The 26947-nt window shown below is 49.7% G+C and overlaps 2 protein-coding genes across 2 annotated transcripts; both read right to left on the minus strand.

Annotated features, from left to right (window-relative positions):
- Window positions 1–270: 270 nt before the first annotated feature.
- On the minus strand, window positions 271–19060 carry LOC119393996 (endothelin-converting enzyme 1-like). Its single transcript, XM_049415881.1, has 9 exons — window positions 18991–19060; window positions 17985–18338; window positions 17792–17922; window positions 13469–13830; window positions 9974–10328; window positions 7978–8259; window positions 7247–7506; window positions 4817–5120; window positions 271–710 (listed from the first exon to the last, which is right to left on the minus strand). The coding sequence occupies exons 1-9, from the start codon at window positions 19058–19060 to the stop codon at window positions 312–314; spliced, it is 2517 nt and encodes an 838-aa protein (XP_049271838.1). The 3' UTR covers window positions 271–311.
- Window positions 19061–21570: 2510 nt separating this feature from the next.
- LOC119393385 (neprilysin-1-like) lies at window positions 21571–24154 on the minus strand. The gene is made up of 2 exons (XM_037660357.2): window positions 23857–24154; window positions 21571–22163 (listed from the first exon to the last, which is right to left on the minus strand). The coding sequence occupies exons 1-2, from the start codon at window positions 24076–24078 to the stop codon at window positions 21765–21767; spliced, it is 621 nt and encodes a 206-aa protein (XP_037516285.1). The 5' UTR covers window positions 24079–24154; the 3' UTR covers window positions 21571–21764.
- Window positions 24155–26947: the final 2793 nt, after the last annotated feature.

The following is a 26947-nucleotide window of genomic DNA, read 5'->3' on the forward strand; positions in this document are numbered from 1 at the left end:
CTTGTGTGAGGAAAGTGAAGTTTAAAGTTACGCGCTGCCATTGTACAGAGTGCAACGTCATCACTGCGTTGCAACTATCCTCAGAGCACTTGTGCACAGACCAGCGGTGTCCTCAATAAAAGCAAGGCGACACATTCGCGCATTTCAAAGCACGCCGTCCGAAGGAGGCACAAATATTGCCGTGCTCCACTGGGAGCAACGTGTCCTGCCACAACCACCGCAGCTCCTGAGAATGCTTAGCTCACCATGTATAGTGGAAGGTGTTTTATTACGCATCTGTCATGCATGCGTCCCAAACCAAGAGGCTCCCATCAAAGAAGTCTGCACTGCTGGTGCGGGTTCATGGGTGTCCCTGGCGCGCAATGAAAGGCCTCGGAGAACTCCGGCAAGTTCTGCAGCACCGCGTCGCACATCAAATCGTGGACGACGTAATAGCTTCCGATGCACTTGGCGTAGCAAATGGCGATGAAAAGCAGCTGATCGCCCGTCAGACCTTCCAAGTGGACGAGGCGTTGGGTATCGCTGGTGTTGCGGTACGCGTCGACTACGGCGCCCAGGGAGGCGACCTCGGCAAACAGCGAAGGTGCATCCTTAACTTGGGTGGAGAGCGAGACGTTCGAGATGCACGACAGGAACGTGCTGAACGAGGCGCCCCCGGCGTCTGCGCTGAGGTACGTACTGTGAAGCCTTTGGCCCACGGCGAAGGCCACCTGGGATGCGATGCACAAGAGCGTCATGCACTGACAAATTGTAGAGTTCGGGTACACGCCCAAACACGCGCCTAACGCTGGCTTAGAGGGATAATTTTGCGGAAATGCTGAAAATGAATTCTCAGTGTGCGATTACATTGAAAAGTCTTCACTTAACGAACTTTTCAGCGGGTGGTCTTATTTTCTATGTTTTTGTGAGCGTGCGCCAAGCCACTCGGCCAACGCGAGTTGGAGGCCTTGACGTCATGACGCCCTCATTCGACAGCCGGCCGGCTGCTGTCTTTCGAAGCGCGCACGCCGTCACATTGCTGCACAATATGCATTCATGTCGTCTCTCTCCCAGCGATGAATTCGCCTGTGATGGTGCAGACCATTTCAACTTCACAAGAAATGTAATTGCTTACGGTCACGAGCCTCCTCTGCCAAACGACGAAGAAGAGGAGGCCGGGGACGTGCCAGACAGGCTGTCCGGGCCAGCAACATGGTCCCACGTGTAGCGGCAGCAGAAGATAAATTAATGTTACGGATGATGTAAAATGCGTTGTTTCATCAGCTTCGTTGAGGCAGTAAGGCAGTAATTACTGCTTAATCGAGGCTCGTTCGACCGCGGCGCAGTTCGTTTTTGCGCGACGAGGCAACGAATGTGTGCTATTTCTCAGCCGTTTCATAGCGCTGTGCAAACGGCAGCTACTGCGACATACACGCTACCACAAGCCATTTACAGGTTGAATTAATCGAAATTGGTTGGCTTCGCCACAATGGCGAGCACGGAATATTCGAAAGCAAGTCTCTTTTGCGCATATCACAGCTAGATGGCGCCACCGACCCATTCTTTCGCTGTTCTTTTTTGTAGCGTTAGCTACACTTGCCTAGCCAGAGCCGATTTCGCGTGGATCGTCATGAGCCCTGCTGCGCATGCGCGAGGATCAGTGATGTCACAGCTGGCTCACCGGAGCCCCCGGAGCCGGCATCTCACGCGCTCTACACCACCGCCTCGCGAGGCTCGCCGCTGCTTGTCTGCGCGCTCGGGTGGAGTGGCGTCGTAGCCACGGCAGATAAACTGGCGCCGGCGCGCGCGCAGACTCCGCCACCGCCGCTGGTCTGCGCTTTCCAGAGGAGTGACGTCGTAGCCTTGGCAGACGTATTGGCGCCAGCGCGCGCAGCTATTCGCCTTCGCTGTGCAGTCGCCGTCTAACACTGTGCTGGAGCCGCTTGATAGCGCCTCTGACTGGCGTTTGCAGGTGGGTAACGCCATGGAGAAGGAGAGCGCAAATGCTGCTCAACGGCGCAGAAGAGCCGAGAAGTTTATCTCATCGGATCCCGAAGCAGTTGCCTGGTAATTAGCGGTTCAGCGTACGAAAAATGAACAGAAGAAGGCCAATAATCCTAGACACTCTGGAAAGCTAAGAATAATCAGCTGAACCTTTGCTAACGCTACGTATATCCTGGCATAGCCGAGCTAAACCACTGCAAATTTTTTTAAGACGCAGCTAATGGAAGCGACGAAGTCAACGAAGTGTTCCCAGCTAGCAAATAAAGTCAATATACGAGTAAATGTGTCCTGGCTTGGCGTGACGGCTAAGCAGCATGTATCCAAAGTCTACGCTGCTTGTCATATCTAGGAAACGTATGATACGGCGTGGAGCGACTGACGATGCTCTTATGACAGCCTTCAGTGCAGCAGTAGCTATGCATTTCCTTCCGCCGCGACTAACGCTTCCAAGCCGAAGACCCACGGCGGGAAAGCATGTGTCGTACTAAGAGATAAGTGTCCCCGACGGTTCAGATGGACCACGGCTGCTGCGGCCGCGCACGCGCGGGGTGTCATGACGTACTGCAGCTGCTACCGGCGGCCGCTATGGTGCTAGGCACAACCGAAACTCGCTGAAAAAAAGATGTTTCTCATCCTTTTTTTAAATGCGGAGCATTTCTTAGTCGCACCTGCGGCGTCGGCGGCGCCGTCCACACCCCCACTGCGCATGCTCGGCTCTTCTCGTGCCGGCAGCAAGCCTCTCCTCTCTCTCCCTCCCTCTCCTCCTCCCTCCCTCCCTCCTCTCCGTCCCTCCCTCCTCTCCCTCGAACGCGGGCGGTGTGTATATAAGCGGCGGAGCGCGCGTTCGGAATTCAGTCAAGGGCGTCTTTACTTGGCTTTCGCTTGACTTGACGCTTTGCTTGACTCGAGTAGATGCGATGGAAGCAACAGTACCTTCAATCAGCGTCCCACCACTCGTTGAAGGCAACGTTACCCCACCCTCACCGTCGTCGGCGTCAACAGCAGCAAGCAACGCAGAAGACAAGGCTGCGAAGAGACGAGCACACGACACTGAACGCAAGCGTTTCAAGCGAGCTGCGGACCCGGAACTGCGTGCACGCTGGAGCCGTTCAAGTTGTACTTGGTGTGCGCATCGTGTAGCAATTAAGCACTCCCAAACCATACCCAATTACGCAACATTCACGCAATACCCCCACCACTCTGCAACGCATTTGCTCGAGTTCCCCCCGTGGAAAGATGCGGGCTACTTTTCTTTTCGAATCACTTTGTTGTATTTGCCATTTTTAGCAGTTAAACTCTTCTTTTGCTACAAAACATCACCCGCAAGGTTATCGTTCCGTGTCCCTTTAATGAATGGCGCAATAAACAGATTCCCTTGTGCACTCTCCTAAGACGACTCGAAGGCGAAAGCCATAATGTGTGGGTATCTTACCAGGCACATTATATCGACGTATCACTAATTGATCGTCGCTAATGCAAGTTTCCCGTATTAACTCTAACTCAGTACTCACTTTGCTTTTATCATCATATCAATTAGCTTCAGTAATATGTTTCACTAACTAGCTTTTAATAAATAACTCACTACCTTAATTTGCTTCGATTATCATCATATACCTGTATATTTAGTCATGCTTTCACTCGCTTCTGTTCGCTCCCCTAGACGTCAGGAAGCAAAGCCACGCGAGTGCCGTTTTCTTTTCTCTCTTAAGTCACGCGAACGTCGCAATGAACGAAGTGACCGCAAAGCACGCGCACCTATAGCCATGAGGCGCCGGTTCATTTTTTTTTTTTTTCGATTCATGCACGCCAGCTTTCCGCCGCGCCACGTGACCCTTCTCGTGAGGCATAGAAGGCTTTTGCTTAAGAAGGCTATCAAGCACGTCGCGTTGCCTCTTGCTTCAACACATCTCCGTAATTTAGGTTTAACGTGACTTGCAGCACTAGGCACGCCGGAGGACATCGCTCGAGAAGCAACAGGACATTTCGGCTGGCTCAGCCTTCGCACTCACGCAGCTTACAGTGGCGTAGCCAGGAAGTTTCAACCTCCACCCCCACCCCTCGAAATTTTTCAATTTTGCGTGTGTATATGGATAAACACGCACACATACAAACGCACGCACAAACAAACGCAAAGCATGAATAGCCCCCCCCCCCCCCCAAAAAAAAAAAAATTCTGGCTGCGTCACAGGTAGGTTACCTGCGACTGGTTGGTTGGATTACGGCGTTAGCCATCCCAAAGCGACAGGGGCTGTGAGAGACGCTGTAGTGGAGGGCACCCGATAATTTGGACCACCTAGGGTTCTTTAAGGTGCACTGATATCTTACAATACACGGACCTCTAGCTTTTCGCCTTCATTGAAATGCGACCGCCGAAGGCGGCACACAGTCCGCGCCTTTCGGGTTAGCAACCGAGTACCACACTGTTACAGCGCGCTCCCGTTTCCCCACACTCAGCTACGGCTCAGTCGCCACAAATGCTCTAACTGCCTTCCTTCTCTCATTTTACTACGAGAGAGGAGACCACGAATCCAACCACCGTCTCCTTCACGGCTCACCCTCACACAATGTTTCTCTGTCACACAGAGTACCGCACGGGAGATCTTATCTCTTGTAAACTTTATGCGGAACATCACGGCGACGGCGCAGTTTTACTCAGTACATCCTGATAGTTGTCATCGCAGTGACGATGCATGGTGCTTTATGGCACAAGGGCAAGCGATGGCGGAAGAGCGGCACCAGTGGTGTCGCAAAAAAAAAGGGGGGGGGGGGTGAGCGGAGACGGGCAAGTCGATACACCAACTGCAAGTTTTAACCTACGCAAAGCTTTACGAACCTGAGTGCCAAAGCCTCCGTAGTTGATGGAAGCCATGGCGTTCATGTCGTAGTAGGGAAACGAGAAGACGTATGGCAGCAAGATATAGTCCTTTCTATACTCAAGGTCGGAAGAGAATGCCAACGTCTCGATGGCCGTTATGGCGATCTTGATGTCGAAGCCGCGGAAGAAGGTACGCGACAACCAAGCGTTGCGCCAGTTTTGCAGGAACGAGTCGCCCATCTCTCCAACGATGACGTCGGGGAACTCATTCTCGGGCTTCGGCGCAAAGATGCTGAAAGACAGCAAGGTGGAGTTCCACGACCTGTAACGTGTTAATACAGTCACACTTGAAGTCAGAGGAAGAAAGTGCTATAACTGTTTGAGGCGCGAGGTTTCTGCTCCACGATACGCGTCTGTAAACGTACTCACAATTAGACAGTGGAGTGCAAAAGTATTAAAAGCCACAGTGCAGGTAGTCCAGCGAAATAGTCAACCAATAGCGAATGTAAAACAGCACTCATAGCGATGGTGCCCGTCAAGCTGTTTTACTATTATGACAAGCTCTGTCATACAGCATCGGATACAGAAGGCGCAATGGCGAAACCACGGTATTTAGGTGTGAGCTCTTTGAGCGTGTCACTGCCGGATACGCAACACGTTCGGATACGTAAGGGTGCGCCTACGGTCATCACTGTTCTGCTAGCGTCACTAGTGCTAGAGCCACGGCCGTCAGTGGCAGACCGCCGCTGTCACGCCTACCTACGCGTTCGAAAGGGAAAAAAAACAACTATGGCTTCCTAGCTGAAAAAGTTGTAAGAAAGGCAAGAGTTTCATAGCGCATAAGCAAAGAAAGAGAAATTTTGAAATTGAGATTCAAACCGAAACATAAACTGATCGGTAATAAATAGACTGTAAATATTTGTCGCGCGTTGCAGCAAGCGATGTGACCTTTTATCATTAACAGGCCCCCAGCAATATATAGCGGGAAGAAAAAGCCCAAAATTTCTGTGTCAGAGACCCTTTAAGGTTCGAGGTTGCACATGCAGGTCGCACTGATATAGTTAGCACTATAGTATACTGTACAGTGCTAGTGCATCCCATATCGAATAAATGTAGACGCGCACGCCAAGAGCCTCTTTGTTTCTCCGATGATGCTCATACTATAAACGTCTGGGCGTGGGAGGATTGCGTGACCAGGCTCCACGACATCACGGCACTACCAGTTACTTAGACGCGTATAGCCATTCCCTCACGCTAGGTCAGACAGGACGCAACCGGTACACTACAGACAATTACAAACGGATTTACACAGAATGAAGCGCAATTTTGTAACAATTTTGCCTTGAATAAACCAAACCAAACCCCAGATTCACGCACACGAGGTGTCTAGACATGTACACGACAAATTACAGATGCAGATCGTGTGGGGAGCCTGCCACGCTTAGTCACGTGCTGTGGGAGTGCGAGGACTTAAAAGAGAATTCGGACAGTGCCGCCAGCCTCCGCTCGCGCTGGAAGACCCCACTGCTCAGCTCGAACCTGACAGCACAACTCTGAGCTGTCCCGCGAGCCGAGGAAGCCGCTTCGCGACAAGGTCTCGGAACCGCATCCATGGCGGGTGTCCGCACCCACTAAAAGGAGGCCGGACTCGAACCTTATTGATTCAGCAAAAAAGTTTACGTTCTTCGCCAGAGCCACCGTGTTTGAAGCTCTTTCGTCGGGATGTACGCCCTCACTAATCTGCCTAAGCTGCATGACCCAAGCTTCAACCGTATCTCCATCATTAGGTATCAGCAATCTACGTAGAAAAAAATCTCCGTTTAGAATTGTATAAGTGATGCGTAAGCATAGTTTTACCGTATATGAAAGTGTTTAGTCGCGACGTTCCCCGAAACATTGCATCGGCGTAGAATTTTTCAAATTTGTAGCCTTCGTAGCGTCTGGAACGGCTAAAAACAAGGCACATCCCGCAATCATCGAAACGGGACTTTGGCACTAAATTATCACAAAGTCGGAATTTTCCTTATATGTCCAACGCTCTACGTCGACTTTACAGGTCGTCCTATAGAGGGTTTTTATTCCACCATCACAAATTACTTCAACAAAGCCTTCACATGAAGTGTCCTTTTAGCTTATTTTCTTCTAGTCGCCGGCACAACGAATTCATACGGTAGCGACATATTAACATTGCGCAAGCGTGTATGTATGACCTAGTGCACGGTTAAGAACCTCGCCTTCAGAGCGTAAGTGTCTGGGTTCAAATCGCAGCATTGAAAAGGACAATTTGTTTTACACATTTATTCCTTTATAGTGACTTTTTCGTGACAGAGGGACGTACGGGCAATATGCCCGTTGAGTCGGCGTAAAAATGCTTAGGCTTTTAAAATATCTCCTTATGTGTATACCTCTCTCAGCCTTCTCCATAGAGCTCATCGACAAATACCGCACCTCATCATGCTCACGTCGGCATTGTAGTCGGCCCAGGTGGTCAGGCGTTCCAAAAATGCCGTTTGCACGTTCAACGTGAGGGATTCCGCATGGGAGCGTGCCACCGCCGGTAGTATCTCGCGGGCGTAGTTCTTCAACAGCGCCTTGCCAGCGGCGATGTAGGCGCGGCTTAGGCAGAAGGCGCCGTGAAAGATCAGCGCTCGCTGTGGATGTCCGTAGAAGTTAACGATGAGTTCACCATTGGCAAATAGCGCCGCCACCTGCAGAGCACGTGAGACGCTCATTTTCGTTAAACTGCGACGTTTTAACGATCCGACACTGCATAGTAAATAATTAGTTGTGAGGAACGCCTTGTTGTGGAAAACTTAAAATATTTGTGACCAGGTGTGGTGTTTTATTCGAGAGCATATATTAGAAGTTTATCGTAAAATATATACCAGTGCAACAGGGTTAGACTACGCAGAGACGGAAGGAATGGACACTCCTTCCTTCTTTCTGTCCGTAGTCTAACCCTGTTGCGCTCGTATATAATTTACGATGAACATCCACCAACTAGCCCCACTCGCGATTTTCTATATTAGAAGTGTCCATCCATACGAGAAAAGTATTGAAGGACCCTCGTACTACGTGCGTGTACTGAAAGACCCTGACACTCAATATTGAGATAAATGTACTGCATTGTAGAAAGACGACTGCGTGCTAAATAGGCGTAACCCGAAGACTTATCGCACCTGCACCGTGCACCAGGATACGTAGGCGTACATGTCCAGCTCCCCGTGGCGCGCCAACAGGCTGACGAAGGTGCTGAAGAAGGGCAGGTTCCACGTGCGGAATTCCACTTTCCCGACCATCACGACTCTTTCACGCTTCATGACCTCCGTCCACCGGTCCATTGACAGGTTGGCCGATGAGCTGTACACCACGTCATCCGGAATCTTCGTGGGTTTCGGAGCGTTCCTGTAGAAGTCTGCTATCAGCGGACTGAACATCTTGTCATCCAGCTGTTGCATCTCCTGCGGAAAGAGGAGAGAGATGATGTCGAGTGAGCGAATTAGAGAAAACTTGACCCCATAAAGATATCACAGGTGGGGGATGGCCCCGTTAGGTGCCCAGGAACCTCGGTGGCCTCCTCAGCATGGAGGTATGGGTCAGAGCTGAGCAACGCCACCCCCCCCCCTCCCCTCCTCAGGATTTGATATTGGTATCACCGAGATGGGAACCTTAGTTAAATATATGAAAAATATAAGCTTTCTGTTGTATGTACAGAGCTATTTAGACAGCTGGAGAGCTGCTTAGTCAGAACCATGATCTTTAGGTCGATTTCCACACAATGAGAACAACGTGCAGAACTCTGTTTTGATGCTTCCCCTTGTAAAGCTTACAGTTAACACGATGGGTCAAATCACCAATTAACTCGGCAGAAGCGAGTCACGGCTGAGCTACAATGACTCTGCGCATCGATTCGGTATGAGCGAGTCACGCTATGTTCATCTGTGTGTACATTTGTGCACGAAGTTTAGCAACTTGTGTGTGCCTGTGTGCTTGTGTCCTTAGATGCGCTTGTTTTATTATGTTTTATTATTACTTTAGAGTAATGGTCTTTGTGGTCGCTGTGATAGACCGTGATAGACCGTGATTGGTTCCGTGACCGTTTTCAGCAAGACTAACTTGTTCCTTCCGTAGAGCATTGTATTCACGCTTTTCTTCTGGTGTCCTTAATTTCCGTGGTCTACACATGACAGTCTCAGAATGAACTAAACGAGTTTCTAGACTGGTCTTTCTTTTATTTATGAAAGCGGGAAACACACGCGGGGGGGGGGGGGGGTGAAAGTGCCGTTTGATGTCATTTAAAGCCCTCGTGTGAACTGCAAAGCAGCTGCAACCTAATCTTTACCGGGAACGCGTGGGAGGGTGTTCACATTGTTCACAGGTGCCTTACAATCCAGCATGGGGTTTTAATGCTTGCTTTGTGGTTTTCTTTATTTAAACGAATACTGAGCTTTATGCTGTAAGCCTGATTTCAAACAAAGATATGCCGTTTGCTTGCAATTGTTAAAAGGCCCTAAACCACTCAGAGGGCGAAATTTAGTTGTGGAGTCGGGCACGAGTCCAGAGCAAACGTCGGCTCGTCTGTCCACCTATCCGAATGCCCTTCCTCAGCGTCCGAGGCGAAAACGCAAGGGAAGCGCGCATCCGCTAGCAGAGGAGCACGCGAGCGCGAGCGTCTGTTGGTGGTTCAGGAGCCTGGCGTTTCGTTTTCAGCCCACGGAGACGAAACCATTCCGGGGTAGAGGTACGCAGCTTCGCTGCAAAAATTGTTACCGTTCGGCAGGACCGCCGTATATTGTAAAGTTTGCTTTCTGTTACAGTTTGCCACACAGATTAAACTACCGTATTTGAATACGACGAATACTATGACATCATGTGTAGCAGCAAATCCGAGATCGCATTTTCGAAAACGGGAACTATACGGAAATCGCGACGCAATATTGCCTTATGAGAAACGGACATCAAGCAGGATTTCGCACGATGCATTGTCCCCGACTAAGAGGAGAAGCTAGAACGCTTTAGCCGTGTTGTTCTAGCTTGGCCGTTTAACTGTCGTATACTTTGGTGAGATTGCGCAAGCGCGGCTTGTTACAGCCAAAGCGAGTGTCATCTCGAGTGTGGTGGTTGCGGTAGCAGCGGCTGTAGTATATTAGTACTGAGCTAAGGGCACTAGCTCACCTCGAAGGTAACGACATCCGCCACTCCTTCGTCCGTGTCTCTGAACGCGTTCCGAAGACGAGTGAAATAGTGCACGCGGTGCGCCTGCGTGCTCCGTTCGTTGTACTTGCGCACGATGAAGTTGAAGCCCGAATCGGTTAGCACGTACGCCTTGGTCGAATTCTCGTACAACTCGGGGTCCACACGGAACACGGCGCCCCATCCAAGCGTGTAGTCGCAATGGAACATCATGCGCAGCAGGTCCCTCCTTCCTGCAGGTGGCGGTCGGTGAGGCCACATTACGCCGGCGGCGCGAAGTGCAGCCTTCACGGCGTCGAGTTCGCCCGTCGGTGTTGTCAGCACGGCGACGCAGCTCCTGCATGTGGTTTTGACACGAACGTGTCAAACTTCCAGAGAATCAAACTTATCCTGTACGTGAGGAGGAGTCACTGCTTGATTATGGACGCTTGATTACAGTTGCGGCCAATATGAGCTTCATCGATGAAAGGCGAATTCCTGCGTGCAAATTGTACACAATAACAGAGAACGAAAAAAAAAAAAAACACGGACGAGCGCAAAACAGTCCGTTCCTTAAACTGAACGCAAGATATCTTACTCGGCAAGTAGCTGTGGAAATGTGGCTGGTTTGAGTTTGTCCCTGTATTTTCTTAACTCTCCTAGTGTACAATTTACGTATATCAATTTACCTTAACCACCTCGCCGAGCAACAACTTCTATTGAACCAGCTTCATGGAGCCTGGAAAAAAGTTAAGAAAAAAAAACGCCAGGCCTGCACTGAAACCGCAGCACAGTCACAGCGAAAGCTGGAAGAGAGGCGTTTCTAGATCCCGTTGTAAGCTCTCTTGGGGCTACAATAGAAATACACTAGAATGGTACCCACTACGCCATAAATCACAATTTTTGTGAAGTTGGGAAACAACTACTGAGACATTATTCGTCATTCTGCGGAGAAGCGAGGCACCAGCCACACGTCTGTAAGGCATTATGTGCACTTTGTTGACGCGACGACTGATGACGATGAAGAATTATGGCTCAGTCCTTTGTAATGGGTTGGAAGCTTTAAACGGCCCACCAGTTGTGCAATTTGCATTGGGTGACGCCCGGTCGCTATTTCCCTCCCCCGTCATGCTGTATAACATACGTTGACGTGGGAGAGAGACTGGGGGCAGGGGGCGAAGACCTTTACTGAGACCCCGAGGAAATGGATCATGCGCTTATGGGCTTCCTTGGCAACCAATACAAGTGCACTTGCGAGGAACCCACTACGCTCTAAATCAACATAATTTTTCTGAAGTAGGGAAGCAGCCACCATGCCATTTTTCGTCATTCTGCGGAGTAGCCAGGTACCTGCTAAACACATGTAAGGCATTATGCGCATTTTGTTGAGGCTGTGCCTGATGACGACGAAGAATTATGGCAGAGCCCTTTGTAATGGGTTGGAAGCATTCAACAACGTACTCGTTGCGCAATTCGCATTGTGTGACGCCTGGTTACAGAATTCGCGTTGTGCGACGCTTGGTGCTTATTTTACTCTTCTACCACGCTATATTGGATATGCTAATGTGGTTCCCTTCCGACATGAAGCCTGTATAGGACCTTTTTGCAAAGCAATTTCAAGCACCGGCATGGCTCAGAGGTTGAATGCTGGGCTCCCACGCAGAGGGCCCAGGTTCGAACCTCGTTCCATCCTGGAATTTTTTTCTTATTTAGTTTTTTTTCTTATTTCGAGCGATACTGGTTACGGACACCGGCGGCGGCGGCGGCAGCGGCGGCGGCGGCGGCGGACAACTACGGCGCCAAAAACGGCCGGCGAAATGATCTCATAACAGCTTTCGCTGTAAAACTAGCAAGTTTGGGAAGTGCAGAGCGAGAACTGGCTGCATATCATAGGCGCTGCTGCTCTGTACTACATTCCCCATCAAAAATTGGGGAACCCTTAAGCTTCGCCCCAGTGCGCACTTCAACCACTAAGTGCATACTTATTAATGTGTATTGTTACACACACACACGCACGCACGCGCGCGAATTTTACAGGCTTTCGATCTAAAGAGAGAGTCGCATGGCCTCCAAGATATACGCCGCGCGCCGGCCCTCTCGGATACCATGAAAAGTCGAGACATATTTCTCACAATGCCTCACAGATGGCAGCACATTATCTAGCGTTTGCTGCGTTGGCTTGATATGTTTTCCGCTAGATGGACATAGTTGTCCATTTTTAGAGCTGTTTGAAAGTTCGTGTGTGTATTTAGTGGCGATGGCTGCACTATCCCGGCGTTTTTCGACGTAGTTTGATGGCTTCGTGAATGCGCCTACAAATCACCGTATGGGCTCGTTTTCGTCGTGACACCTGCCGAACAAAATGAGTCTCCTTTCACTACATGACATTTATGTAGTGTTTTTTTCCGAACCACCTGCAAGTAACATCGTGGCTTTGTGGTAAGACACCTGCTTGCCACGCGAACGGCCCGTGTTCGTATCCTCATTGGGACCGAAGATTTTATCGTTTATTTTATTTGCTACTTTCTCGATTTTTCGCTCACGGATGATTTTTCGCTCACAACCAACGGTGCCGACGCCGACACCGGAATTTCTGCGACACGAGCTCTCTAACGCTACCGCGTTAAAAGTATCGGAGCTACTCATAACTTCTATCGAAGATCAGCTCTGAGAAGTCACCTGTCCGCTTAGGAGAGGTTACGAAAGACGAACAACCACCCATCTGTAGCAAAAGGCCATAAGGAAATCTCTGCGGATTTCTCAGAAAGGCTTAACTGACGAAAAATTTGTCCTGGTCCGGGGATCTAACCCGAACCAACGTCTTTTCCGGCGTGGTACTCCTCCAATTGAGCTAACCAGTATCCTAGCAATTGTCAGCGCGATGGCGACTTAACAAGTCAAAGCACATTGACTTTCTTGCAGCTTTTTGATACGAACGGGTGGTTATCATTAGCTTTATACGCCCTGTTGCAGACCTTCCGCATGACTATCAATTCGAGACATTGCATAGTGCAGCGTCGCTCTCAACGTTTAACGATTTGGTGCAACGAAATTTCTTTTCTGTGTGGGCATGTGTCTTTAACAAGACTAAGCAGCGACAAGTTCGGCACGTCCGCCATGGCATTGTTGTCATGCACTGGAGCTATAACATCACCCAGAAAAAATGTATGACCACTGTAGAGGAAAAGCCTCTCCATGTTTTGCCAAACAACCCGGTCCTGTGTTAGCTGCGGCCACGTTATCCCCGCAAGCGTCTTAATCTCACCTGCCCAACTAACTTTCCTTCCTCGCGCGCGCTTGCCTTATCTTGTAATTTAGTCTGTTACTCTTATGACCAGCGGTCATCTTGCCTTCACGCTACATGCCCTGCCCATAATATAACTGGTGTTATCTAACACCAGAAGCATATAAAAATATCTAACCAGCTCTATATCACAATCTCTTTATCTATCTCTATCTAAAGTATGTTACAGAATATCCAATTATTGTTAAACATACTTGTACAACATGGCCGCCCTCTGGAGCGGGTTCTGTCCCGTAGGCGGTACGTCAATGGTGCGCACGATGCGCGCGATCCTCTCGTTGGCGGCACCAAAGGCCTCCTCCTGGACGCCAAACAACTGGCGACGCCGCCAGCCGTCGCACACAAAGCGCGTGAAGCTGTGGCACGGGTCTACCGACGAGTTGATCGAGGCGATGAGCCGCAGAGCGTACTCGCGGCACGCGTGGGTTGTGCACGTAGCTGGTTGGTCCGTGTCGCCGCTGTCCAGGATCGACGACAGCAAGGAGAACAGAACGGCCAGAGTCACCAACAAGCACAGCACGGCGACCAGGGTGTAGAAGATTATGGTCGAAGGTTTCTGCCAATACAGGCGGGGGAGAAGAAGCAGGAAAATAAGCTTTGCTGTAGTGTTGTCAGAGAAGTCGTGGGAGTTGCAATTCCGACCCAGGCTGGGAAGTCCGCTAGATTGAAGTCCTATAACCTGAGCAGTGGCGTAGCCAGGAACTTCCGTACAGAACAGATAGAACAGAACTGAACAGAACAGAACAGCAACTTTATTTTAAAAAAGTCCGGCGAGTTATTCGGGGATTTGGGCAAATATCTCTGCCTAGGCGTCGGACCACGAGCCCTTCAGCTCTGGCAGCTTCCTCGGCCCGCTGGACAGCCCAGAGTTGGTTTTTGAGGGCGAAGCTGAGCAATGTAGTCTCCCAGCGCGTTCGGATCGAGACTGCATTCCCGTTTGGAACTCCATCTCCCTCACACTCCTATAACATGTGTTCCAGGGTTGCCCTGGCATCGCAATACTTACAGCTTGACGTCCTTTCTTTGTTCTTTCGTGTTTCTGTGTGGTCGTGATTTTGGTGCGAAGTTGTCTATTGATTCCAGACAAAGCTCTGGGTAACAGGTTCAAGATCACAGGTTGTGGAAATGTTTTGGTCTAAAAAAAAAGGGGGGGGGGGGTCATTGAATAAGGCATATTAGCCAGTGTGACTACGCGGTACAAATTACATGTCAACGCAGTTCGGTCACCTAATAACAGTGCTAGGCAATATTGGAGATACATGTATCTTATATACTATATTAGATACTCTTTGGGTATCTTGTATCTGTATTGCGATACGTCTCGCAAGACGTGCATCAGTATCTGTATTTCCGATACACTGAAAAATGTATCGTGTATCTTAGATACAAGATACTGCGATCGCACCACCACTGTGCGAAACATACGTTGGCTGAGCTCCGCTTCTCTATAGCTGTCACTGCTGCCACTAAGTCACCACAATAAAACTAAAGGCAGTGACATTACTTTATCTTTCCGCCAGAGTTTTCCAGCGATGATAGGCGATGATTTCTGAGCGTCCCTATTGGTTGAGCAGAGTTACGTGGTGGTGCTCGCGTCCTATCGACAGACAAGCGCGCAAACGCGCAAATGTCTACACCCAGCCAACCTTTCGTTTTATCGTTTTTTTTTCTTTTTAGTTGTGTCAGTGCTATGGCACTTGGCACTTAGCCACTGTCCTGTGCCGCATACTCCAGTGCGCGCGGCGTCTTTCGCACACATTCTGATGCCTCCGTAGTGTCATTATCGAAGTTTCTTTTGCTTGGTGCCTCGTTACGAAGTCTGAAGAATACAATAATTGTGGGTTGCTTTGTGTCTCGTGGCTTATTTAACACATCGGCGATTTCAAGGATCTCGTGTATGTAAGTTTGACTTGCATGCAATGAGATTGACTTATAAGCAAAAAGATTGTAACAGCTATAGCACCACCGGTACCGATGCTGGATCTAACAGAACAAACATTCACCTAACAGACGCTATCTTGGCGTACGTCTCCTTTTCTTTTATTCAAAGAGTTCTTAAAATCATAATTTTATTGCTAGCTGAAGTTCCTTCTTTGGAGTCCTTTATTATATTACTCATGTCTCTCTCTATATTTTTTTCCGGTCTACTTACTGCAATATGCCTTTAACGTTCTGCCAAGGTAAGCTCTCTGCTTTATTCTTACTTTCAACTGTATGCGTCATTTCTGTTACTGTTTACATACTTATATTAGACTTGAATTTACTGTCATGTAAAGACGATCTTAAGGAAAAATATATAATTTAGTCGAGTCCACTTATAACGATACCGTTTACAACAGTATATCGGATATAGCAATGAACAACGATGACACCGCCCACTTTTGTATGCTCTTGATGGCAAAATAAACCGCTTATTTAGATGTTCCAGTACCGCGATATCGGATATAGCGATTGAATCCGGCTACAGCGCGCGCCGACGGCATGCGCCGCGTTGCGCCTCGCGCCTTGTCACCTCCTCAGAAAACGAGCTGACTGCGCCGCTTAAGAGGAAGCAAAAGGAGCAGCTTTCCTTCCGAACTCGCCTCCCGGAGCCGCCGCTTTGGCTCGTACGCGCGCCCGGCCGCACCAAACGTTGGCTCGCACAGCTCGCTCGCTCAGTCGGCATTTGTGCGCGCCGTGCTTCGACAGCTGCCTCCGTTTTACGTTTCGCCGCGGATGGGACGTCGGGACGTCATGGCCGACGTCCCGCCAAGGGGTGGCGGAGTTGTGGTCGCCACTTAACGAAGATGCGTCGGGTCAGGACGATTTTCTTCATGCACACGATGTTGTGGAAATGTCCGAGTGCCTCACTGATGAGGCGATCGTTGCGCGTATACGTGCTGCGGACAGCGGTGAGAGCGACGACTCCGACGACGCAGTTGAACACCTTACCCAGGTCATTTCTTTTCAACCCGCTTATAACAATTATCGGTTATAACAATGGGATTTCCTTAGCACTTGGGTATCGCTGTAAATGGACTGCACTATAATCTGAGAGCGCCTGGAGTATACAGTAACAAAAATTCTGCTTACTACTAAGTAACATAGCGAAATTGAGTTTGCATTATAATAACTTAAATTATTAGGAGCCATGTTAAAATACGTTAGAAAACGTGTTCGAGAAACATTGCTATACCAAATGCTTAGTTTTTCTCATGAGGAACCGCTTTTATATTTCGCTTATATATATTTGTCTTCCTTGTTTAGGCTTCGCTAATTTCTTTTACTTTTACTAATCACCTGGTAATCGGACCTATAAGTGGCAATAGTCTGAATAGCGGCGCTGCCCTGCGGCGCTTTGTACGCTGTACAATATGCCTGAAACGTTTCTGGGCTGTACATGTTCCTGGTGACGTACACCTGTCCGGTGATCCATTGCGAAAACCGTAATACGTTTACGGGCAAGGTAGAACTCCACAGTGGCATTTGCGCGATCGTGTGGAGGCTTTTTCTTGAGGTTCTTATGATTAGATGGTAACCCGCTTGCTGGTAGGCAAGCAGAGCAGCGATTCTCATCAGTTGCAAAATCGGCCAGCAAAAACTGCTCTCAGCGACGTGTATAATGAGCTGCCATGTTAAGCAGCTAAAGCATCGCCAATAAGTTGTTTTGGAATGAAACTAACATACCTTGAGCAAGAAGTAGAAATCTTTTGCGATACTAACACATTTTTCATTCAAATAAAACAAAATTGGTGGCAGTTCAATTTTCAAGCGAGCATTTTATTGCGATAGCAATTATATGGACAGTCTCGGCTGGAAAATGTCCGGAAAGATGGTTGGAAAGAAATGGCTGGAAAGATGGCGGTAGCAGCACGACGGGCGCATTTAAAAGTCGTCGTCGAGCTCGCTCGCTTCTTATATTTGCGCAGCGAGAACATTGCCCTTCCGTTGTCTGCTCGCGCGGTTTTCTCGCGGTGAGGGGAAGAGGAATGTTTCACGCTTTCACCGTGATGTCCGCGCTCATGTTACCGAGCGTACGAAAGTCACTCGAGCTGAAGGGACGCCGCTAAACGAACAAACAGAAGATGAGCGCGAACTATCAAGTGTTACAGCTCGACAGTTGAAGCACGCTAGTTTCCTTCGCTGCTTCGGCCGCCTTTGCAACAGGAACGCTGTTCAAACCGAGAGTATCCATTGGCGAGCCTCACTTTTTGTGCATAGGCGTTTAGTGCTACATTATACAGATAAATAATAACAAACTTGAGAATGTATCGAAGTATCTTAAGATGCAATTTGATTGCATTATATCGGATACAGTCAGTGTTGTATTTTGTATCTGTATCGCAAATACTTCTTGCCTGAGTATCTTGTATCGTATCACGATACAGTTTCAAAGAATCTTTGCCCAGCCCTGCCTAATAAAGATATGAAGGAGCAGAAACATGTGCTCCTTTGTAGACACAAACATTACGCGTGCCGGAACGAGTACATAATGGAGGCACCTTAAAAAGAAATGTAAGACTTAGCAGCGAACGCACCATGGCGCCACTCGATATGCGGCTGCCTAGGGACGTCCGACGTGCCGAGGACGGAGTGTTCAAGGCTGCCGCTGCCGCGGCAACGACGGCAGGTGGCAAAGACGTACGGCGGCAGCTCTCGGTGCCAGAACCTGCATACGAAGGCGATGCTTTATGCATTTGGCCCCATGTGCGCCCGGTGTATCAATCCTACCTGCGGCGCTGCTGTAGCGCGTGTTGGACTCCATGTAGCTGGCTCGACCCGACGAGTCCGGCAAGGTCGGCACGGACCGAGAGTGCTGCGTCTGAGGATGCTGTCCGTAAGCGGTCACTTTTCGAACAGCTCGCGGATTCAGTTCGTCGGATGCCCGCCTAGAAATGCCGACGGGGTGCTGCGGCTCTTTGGACGCTTTGCGCCCTCCGATAGCCACAGAATATTCGTGACCGTCTGACGTCCTCTCGGCGCCGATCTTCCGAAGCTGATCGGAATCTTTCCGAGGTCCGGTCTGCTGTGCCTGGAACGGCTGGTCGACCACATGTCGGATGCCATGTCGGGGTGGATCATCGCCTGGAGGGGTACAGTCTGTCAGACGAAGAAGAAAGCTTTTCGTTTCTGACTGCCTGTTGACTGAACGCGTTGTGCGTTTGAGATAATTCTTTCATAAAAAAATTACTTTCCTTCCTGCATGGTGACACATAATTTACAGTCAGTGTCAAAATGTTAGACCAAGACACACAGGAAAAACCTGAATATTCCCGCTGCTTCGGCAGGCAGCCCTGTATTTTGATTTCCGACCTGTTGTAAAGCGCGCTTGCAAGTCTGTGCACTTCGATCTAATACAGTCACAAATTGCTGGGAAAGTCTGAATGTTCTCATATCTAGTGGTCCCTAAACTTATGATGCCGACTGTACGTTCCAGTTTGCGTCTGTTTCGATGACAAGTGGTGCCTGAAGAATATTTGCGTTTTCCAAGCGACTACGTACACTGCAAATGTTTGCTCAAAAGAGAATGTGCAAAGGCCTTAGTTACCTTCTAAAAACGTTCTAATGTAGACACAACAGAGTTTAACGGAATGTACCCTAACTGTGACGTGACAAAGACAAAAGAACAGTTTCAAACCCTCAGCTGTCCACGTTATTTCGTGTTTTATGAGCAATGACTTCTTTGTCAAAACACTGTCTATCCTATATTAATGTAATCAACGAGGACACTACGTACATGCTGCTTGACGCCGCTCTTGGCTCGATTTTCGGCGCTGTGAGCTCTCTGCCTTGACGGGAGACGCCATAGTAGTAGCCAAAGGACAGCTCTGGTGACACGATCGAGGAGTTGGGCGAGCAGCAACGGACGCCGTTCGCGACCGCAGCGTACGTCAGTGACGTCTGTACGGTGCCGGGCAGGGCCTGCGGATCGTTCAGAGCGGATTCGAACACACGACCTAGTAACCAAGAAGAGACTTTGAAGCTGGCAGTGGCTATCTTGCCTACAGCTGTAAACTACAGGTCGCGCGACTACCTCGAACGTCTCGCGGCTTTCTGTCGAATCCCCGCTGTCTCGACAACGCCGCGAGAGGATGACGAGCCTGGCGAGCTAACAAGAGTGCCTGGATTTAGCTGTACGCACAATGAACGCGTCTTTTCGCAGGACAGTGTGCCTAGTGGCGATTCCGAGCGCGTCCTCGTTCGCTGCGCGAGGATTTTCTTCTTCCTGTAGCTCGCGGCACGTGCCTGCACAAGCCGGTTTGATGATGTCGCTCGCCCTAGTGACGTCGCGGTTTATTCAGGGAAACGGAATCGAACGGCATACATCGTGCCGCTTTGATAATGTTTCTGCCTGTTAGTTCTACTGTTGGACTGGCCACTGCTGGACATTGCCATAGTCGTATATGCACATAGTGCTTCTGATTACTTTTGTCTCTGCTTATTCTTTTATTCTTTCTAGTTCTTCTTTTTTGTGCGCTTCCAAGCGGAAACGAAGAGGAAGGAGCAGACAGAGAAAGAATTAGGCAAGAAGCGAATCCAATCTTTGAGAAAGGCACCGTCCGATTCATGGCCTATCCCCCTAAGTGGGTTGCGCCAAGTGTCTGAGGAACAACAACAACAACAACAACAATCCCCCAGCGTGGGTGTGTGCCAAAGTTATAGGAACTAAACTACACTACACTACACTAGAAGACCAGTGGGAGGCTCTGCTGGTGACGCAAGACCCTGACAACCAGCTACGATTGGTGAACAAAGCTCGGGCGGCGGTAGCGAGCCATGGCTACCTGGACTGAGGAGGCCACCCACCTTAGGGCTCAAGTACAAAGAGCCTGGTCAAAAATAAAGTTCATTTCTCTCTCTCTTCAATATTATGCGTGATCTATTATGCGTAATGGATTTCAATAATGTTCTTCCATCCATCCATCCATCTCTCTAGCAGTGGGAGGACGTGTTGGCAAGCTCAGACCCAGTCGTCCAGACAACCACTACGCTATAAATCAAAAACCCACTACGCTATAAGTCATTGTAATTTTTGAGAAGCAGGGCAGCAGGCACTGTGCCATTTTTCGTCATTCTACGGAGAGCGTTGGTACCTGCTAAACGCATGTAAGGCATTATGCGCACTTTATTGATGCTGTGCCTGATGACGATAAAGAATTATGGCAGAGCCCTTTGTAATGGGTTGGAAGCATTCAGCAACCTACTCGTTGCGCAATTCGCATTGTGTGACGCCTGGTTACAGAAATCGCGTTGTGCGACGCTTGGTGCTTATTTTACTCTTCTACCACGCTATATTGCATTTGCTAATATGGTTCCTTCCCGACATGAAGCCTGTATAGGACCTTTTTGCAGAGCAGTTTCAAGCACCGGCATGGCTGAGAGGTTGAATACTGGGCTCCCACGCAGAGGGCCCAGGTTCGAACCTCGTTCCATCCTGGAATTTTTTTCTTATTTCGTCTTTTTCTTATTTGGAGCGATACTGGTTACGGACACCGGCGGCGGCGGACAACTACGGCGCCAAAAACGACCGGTGAAATGATCTCATAACAGCTTTTGCTGTAAAAAATATGATTTGTGGCGTAGTGAGTACGTTGCTAATTTACTGGTATTAGTACCAAATTAAAGCCCCACATCAATGGGGCTTTAAATTAAGAGCGTGGAGGCAGCCGCGCTTGGCGTTACGTCACGGACGGCGGCACAAACAAAAGACTGCATACGTGAAGTAGGCTTAGAACACTTACTCCACGAGAAAGTTGGTTTCTACACGAGAAAGCCTTTTGTGGGGGAAAAGCACGCTTTGCAACTTTATAGCCGGGCACTGGGCAAACATATTGGTCCGTTCAGAGCGGGGATAGGAAAACGAGCCGGCCGCCAAAAAAATGAGGGCCCGAAGATCCGCGCCAAATTGTCCCATAGCAAGAAAACTGCGTTGCAGCGACGCTCCGTCGGGTCATTCAAGCACTGCGGCCAACTGCAACGGTACAGCGCGAGTATGACAGCGCGCACCCCTTTATTCGCAAAAGTCGAAGATGTGGAGGGCACTCAAGAATCCGAACACGCGAGGCAAGCGTATCACAAAAGCGACACTGAGCCACTTATCAAGGTCAAACGCATACACAGAAGCTACATAAATAATGTATGTGTTACATAAACACAATTTGATAGCAATTACGCTCGTGCGATTAAGGCCATATAAGAGCAGAAGCGCAGCCATTGCACGCATATTTGCAAAATCATCGCTGCATTGAGACCACGGTCAAAGCACTCGTGTACAGGTCGGCCATGTTCTCCGCAAAAGTAAGGCGACATTTTCGCGCTTTTCAAGCACGCCGTCCGAAGGAGCCACAAGCATGGCGTTGCTCCACTGCGCGCATTGTGCGTTATCCCAACCAGCACAAGAGTCTTGAGAATATTTAACCCACTATATATGTATAATCGAATGTTTTATGTTGATCTAGCACGTATTGTATATAATTAGTCATGAATACGTCCCCAAACAAGCGGCTTCCATCAAAGTAGCATGCACCGCTTGCGCGGGTTCATGGGTGTTCCCCGCGCGCAACGAAAGGCTTCCGAAAACTCCGGCACGTTCTGCAGCACCGCGTCGCACATAGAGTCGTCGGCGACGTAGTAGCTGCCGATGCACTTGGCGTAGCAAATGGCGACGAAGAGCAGCTGTTCGCCCGTCAGGCGTTCCAAGAGGACGAGGCGCCGGCCATCGCTGGAGTTGCGGTATGTGTCGACTACGGCGCCCAGAGAGACGACCTCGGCGAATAAGACAGCGTCATCATTATACTCGACGGAAAGCGAGACGTTCGAGATACACGACAGGAATGTGCTGAACGAGGTGCCCCCGGAGTCCGCGGTAATGTACGCGTTGTGAAGCCTCTTGCCCAAGGCGAAGGCCACCTGGGATGCGATGCGCAAGAGCGTTATGCATTGACAAATATTCATAATTCCCGCAGTAGCGCAAACAACCACATCGATGGTGAAAGCACAAGACGACCCGCCACGGTGGTCTAGTGCATAGTTAAGGTGCTCGAATGCTGACCCGAAGTTCATTCCGGCCTCGGCGGCCGCATTTTCGGATGGAAGCGAGAATGCTAGAGGCCCGTGTCTTAGAGTCTTAGTACCCGTTAAAGAACTCCAGGTGGTCGAAATTTCTGGAGCCCTCCACTGCGGCGTCCTCCATAATCATATCGTGGGTTTGGGACGTTAATCCAACTATTATTATTATTATTATTATTATTATTATTATTATTATTATTATTATTATTATTATTATTATTATTATTATTATTATTATTATTATTATTTATTATTTCATTTAGCCGCTAACGCTTGCGTAATGAATGGCGCAATAAAAAAAATGGGCAAACACATCACGTTTCCACTTCATCAGTGCAAATTTCTACTTCCTCAGCCTCCGTAACCACCGATAATTACCTGAAACATAGGTTGATTGTCTTATGCGGTTTAATGTCACAAATCGGCTCAGGTCATGAGCGTGCACCGATGTCTCACAATATACGGGACTGTATATAGCACTTCATCTCCATCGAAATGCTACCGCCGCGACTGGGATCGAGCCCGCGTCTTTCCTGTGAGCAGACGAGCACCGTAACCACTGAGCAACCGCGGGGGCCACCTTAAAGATATAGAGCATGAGGACACGCCAAGACCGTCGCTGCGCCGAGCACTGACGACTCACACACACCCAGCACAATAGACTGTAGGAGAAGCGCTCTCAGCTGTCCCTTCAGTGACCTCTTCACTGCGCATTCTCGTTTACCAACACTCAGCTACCGCACAAATGCTGTATCCACCTCTTCTCCCTTTCCATTGCGCGCGGAGAGACCACGTATCAATTCAACATATACCTCACTGATCAGTGATCACCCTCGCAGAATCTTTCTCTGGTGCACAGCGTACCGTGCGAGAGATCTTATCACTTCTAAACTTTATACGGAACAGCACGGCGACGGCGACGTTTTACCTTGAGCGTCCTCATAATTGTCATCGCAATAATGATACATGACCTTTGTTAGGGAGCCTACGTGACCGGCCGGTTATGTAGGCTCCCTAGCCTTTGTTAGGTGCTTTGATGCGAGCTTTCTCTCAGGGGGGCACACGCATCGAGGCCCACTGGCATTTGTTGTGTCATACCGACCCCTATTACCATGTAGTAACACTATACTAGCATTGTGTTACCATTCATTACCGCAGGATGAAGTCACGTCTTCATTATTGTATATTTATGATTTCCGTAGCCAATCAGGCGTGACCACGCACTTCCCTGCGTCCAATTGAATTCATGTCCCGCCACTCTGTATCAGTCAATCACGTCTTTCCCCATCCTATAAATGATGCAATAAACGCCATGCGGCGGAGTCCTCCCTTACCTGAAAAAGCAGCGTCTCGGCTCATTACTGCGCGTCCTCCCACCGCTAGGCCTCTCCGTCGGCCCGCCTCGGGCACGGACGCTACAACCTTTTATGGCGCAAGGGCACGCGATGGCTAAAGAGCGCCAATGACGCCGCATACAAAGGTAACGCCGATACATCTACTACAACGCCAAGCCTGTACTGTAAATTTTACCAACCTGTGTGCCAAACCCGCCGTAGTTGATGGACGCCATGGCGTTCATGTCGTAGTAGGGAAACGCGAAGGCGTAGGGCAGCAAGATGTAGTCCCACAGATGCTCGACGTCCACAGAGAATGCCAATGTCTCGATGGCCGAAAAGGCGATCTTAATGTCTAAGCCGCGGAAGAAGGTACGCGACAACCAAGCGTTGCGCCAGTTCTGCAGGAACGAGTCGCCCATCTCTCCAACGATGATTTCACCGGGAAACGAAACGTTGTACGTCGGAGCAAAGATGCTGAAAGACAGCTCGGTGGTGTTCCACAATCTGCGACAGGTTGAAGTTGAAGTTGAAGTTTATTTCAGGCAAAAGCAAAAAAAAAATAAAGGTACAATTTGCCTAGGGGACCGGCGAAAAGGCATAAAAGCCTGACAAAGCACCTGCCCCTTGAGAGGTTAGGTTAATACAGTCACACTTCAAGTCACACTTGAAGGTGGGAAAGAGCCATAACTTTCGCAACAAACCCCACAGAGTCAATGCATAAAAACGTCTGAAATTTCGGACACATATTCTACAAAGTCCGATTTTTCGGACATTTTGCTCAAATTACAGGGCCCAAAACTGCATTAACTGAATTCACCGCCGCTGCCGCTTCGATCTGTGCTTGAAACTATATACGCTGAGGACGTACTTCGATAAGTTTCCATGATCGTCCATCTGTCTAGGCTAGCATGGAGGAAGGAAAAAACTACAGTAAGCAAAAGTTAGCCACAATTGGGTTTCTTGCGGCTCACTACCTCTGAAAACTCCCTCGCTCCTGAAATTACTACCTCATGTTGGAATAAAAGCGTACATGACAGTTTTACTGCGACCTCTGAGGAACGTAGTAAAAGGATGTCACAATCCAATTTTACTACGCCCCAGGGAGTTTTCTGTCACGTGATTTTCCTGCTGGAAAGCCGTATTACAGATTTTCGCATATCGTTGGCGTATGCCGTATAGTGGCCCTGAAGACAGGCGAGTGTAAGAAGCTTGCGCTTATATGTCTGGTTGCGGTGATGGCAAGTTCAACTCGCGCCGGCATCCGGCTGCGCACAGCGGGCTGGATCTCACGTGGTTCTATCATCGAGCGGCTGTGCGCGTACGAGCGCCAGCCCCCGAGCCTGGACGCCGCGGACACCTCGCTTCCGTGCCGAATCAGCGGCAACAAAACCAAGCTGGTGTGATCGTCCGTGGTTGCTTCCTGGAAAGTGACCGGCTACAACTTCGAAGCGATCAGAAAAAGGCTTCGCTACGTCGTCGGCACGAAGCCGGCAAGCGGCCGGTGTGAGTGCGTCGCCGGAACAGGTGAAACAAGCGTCGCATAGATTTTGTTTCACAGAAAATGTCTGCTGGAGTAAAGTACAGTCGGAACTGTGTATATCGCTCCATGCGGCCACCGCTGTGAAACATCTATATACCGCGAAGGCGAGCCCGGCGCACTGCGAGTACGAGCACGGTGAACACCGGGCCTGAGAGCCGTCTCGTTCGCTGTAAGTGCATCGCTCCGTAAGACGCAGCGAATAGCGGACACATATTTTTAATTTGTGTTTAAAATAACGACGACGAAATTGCATATAGGAGATGCATTCTGTGATCGCCAGCTGTCGTTCATCGCATAGCCGTGCTCCTCGAAAAGGCCTAGCGACGCCGTGGGTAAGAAGCCGGTACAGGGGCGGCGCCGCTCTTCGCCGGCGTTCCTGGATATGTGCTGCTACTGTGTTTGTGCACCGCTGCTCAATGAAAAAAAAAAACTGAGTGGCCGTGGTTTGTGTGTGCTTAGCTATTGTGATAAGAGAATGAATGTGGGTCCAGGATCCGTATGAATTGACACGGCAGTCAGGTGTTTACACACAACACAGACTATATATATTACAACACATGATAAGTTAAACCAGTGGACACGCGCTCGAACCTCTGCAGGTACTCATGGAGGTCGTCGCGTCGTTCGTCGAAATGTGGCAGCAACTTCTGGGGGTTGAGGCATGGTAGGTTTGGCGGCGTGACGGCTGCGGCTGGAACCAATAGCTCGCTCGGCGCTCCTTCTCGAAGCTTGAGCTTCAGCTGCAAGATTTGGATCTGCCGCTCATCGGCTAACCGCTGAGACTCTGCTGCTTCTTTGGCTGCCTCTCGCTCAGCCGCGAGTTCGTCCCTCTGCCTAACCTGCTCTCTTTCTACCCACTCACGAAGTTCTGCGCCAGTGAATCCTAATTGCGTAGCAATGACCGCTAACTTCTCTAAATCCATATCGGTCGTCTAGTGTTGCATGAATACACCTGAATGCTGGTCTCCGCGTTGTAGATGTTACTGAAGGAATCCTGGCAGGCTCGCCAAGTTTGTGATAAGAGAATGAATGTGGGCCCAGGATCCGGATGAATTGACACGGCAGTCAGGTGTTTCTGTACACAGCACAGACTATATTACAACACATGAAAGTTAAACGCTCTACAAACAAGACAACACGTCATCACGCTGCGATGTAGAAGTCCTATGCGCCTAGACACACATGAACTCCTACTCGCCGGTACGTAGTCGTTGCGGTGAGTTTTGCCGTCGTGGACGCTCCACGAGGCAGTCAGACATCCACCGCCCCAAGATGGCTTGACCAGGCTGTGACAGTAGTGGTCGAGCTTCAGGCCGGCAGGACACCAGGCCACCGCAGTACAGCTCAGTAGCCGGTCACAGGCACGAACTGCTGGAACCTCGTGTCACCTGAACAGCAGGCGGTCGCCCCTCTTATGCCAGGCCACGAACACCCAGGCCACAGGTCGTCACGTCCGGTACACCGCTCAGGTCCGCATAGCTGCAGGACACCCGGTCGCGGGAAGCAGCTCACAGCGGGACATCATGCTAACCAGGTCCGCATGGCTGCAGGGCGCTTGGTCGAAGAACGTCGCGACCCGAACCGCCGATCAGCAAGCTGCCGTTCGAATCGTGTCCCGCTCCATCTGCCCAAGCTGCACGCCGCGCTCCTCTTCTTTTAGATGCGAAGCAGCTTTTGCGCTGGACTTTGTCCGTAGTGCCATTGGCGACCGTCCGCTTTTTAAAACCTACCATAGACGTCTGTAACAT

The sequence above is a fragment of the Rhipicephalus sanguineus genome, chromosome 5, assembly GCF_013339695.2.
Source record: "Rhipicephalus sanguineus isolate Rsan-2018 chromosome 5, BIME_Rsan_1.4, whole genome shotgun sequence".
In the NCBI taxonomy this organism is placed as follows: Eukaryota; Metazoa; Arthropoda; class Arachnida; order Ixodida; family Ixodidae; genus Rhipicephalus; species Rhipicephalus sanguineus.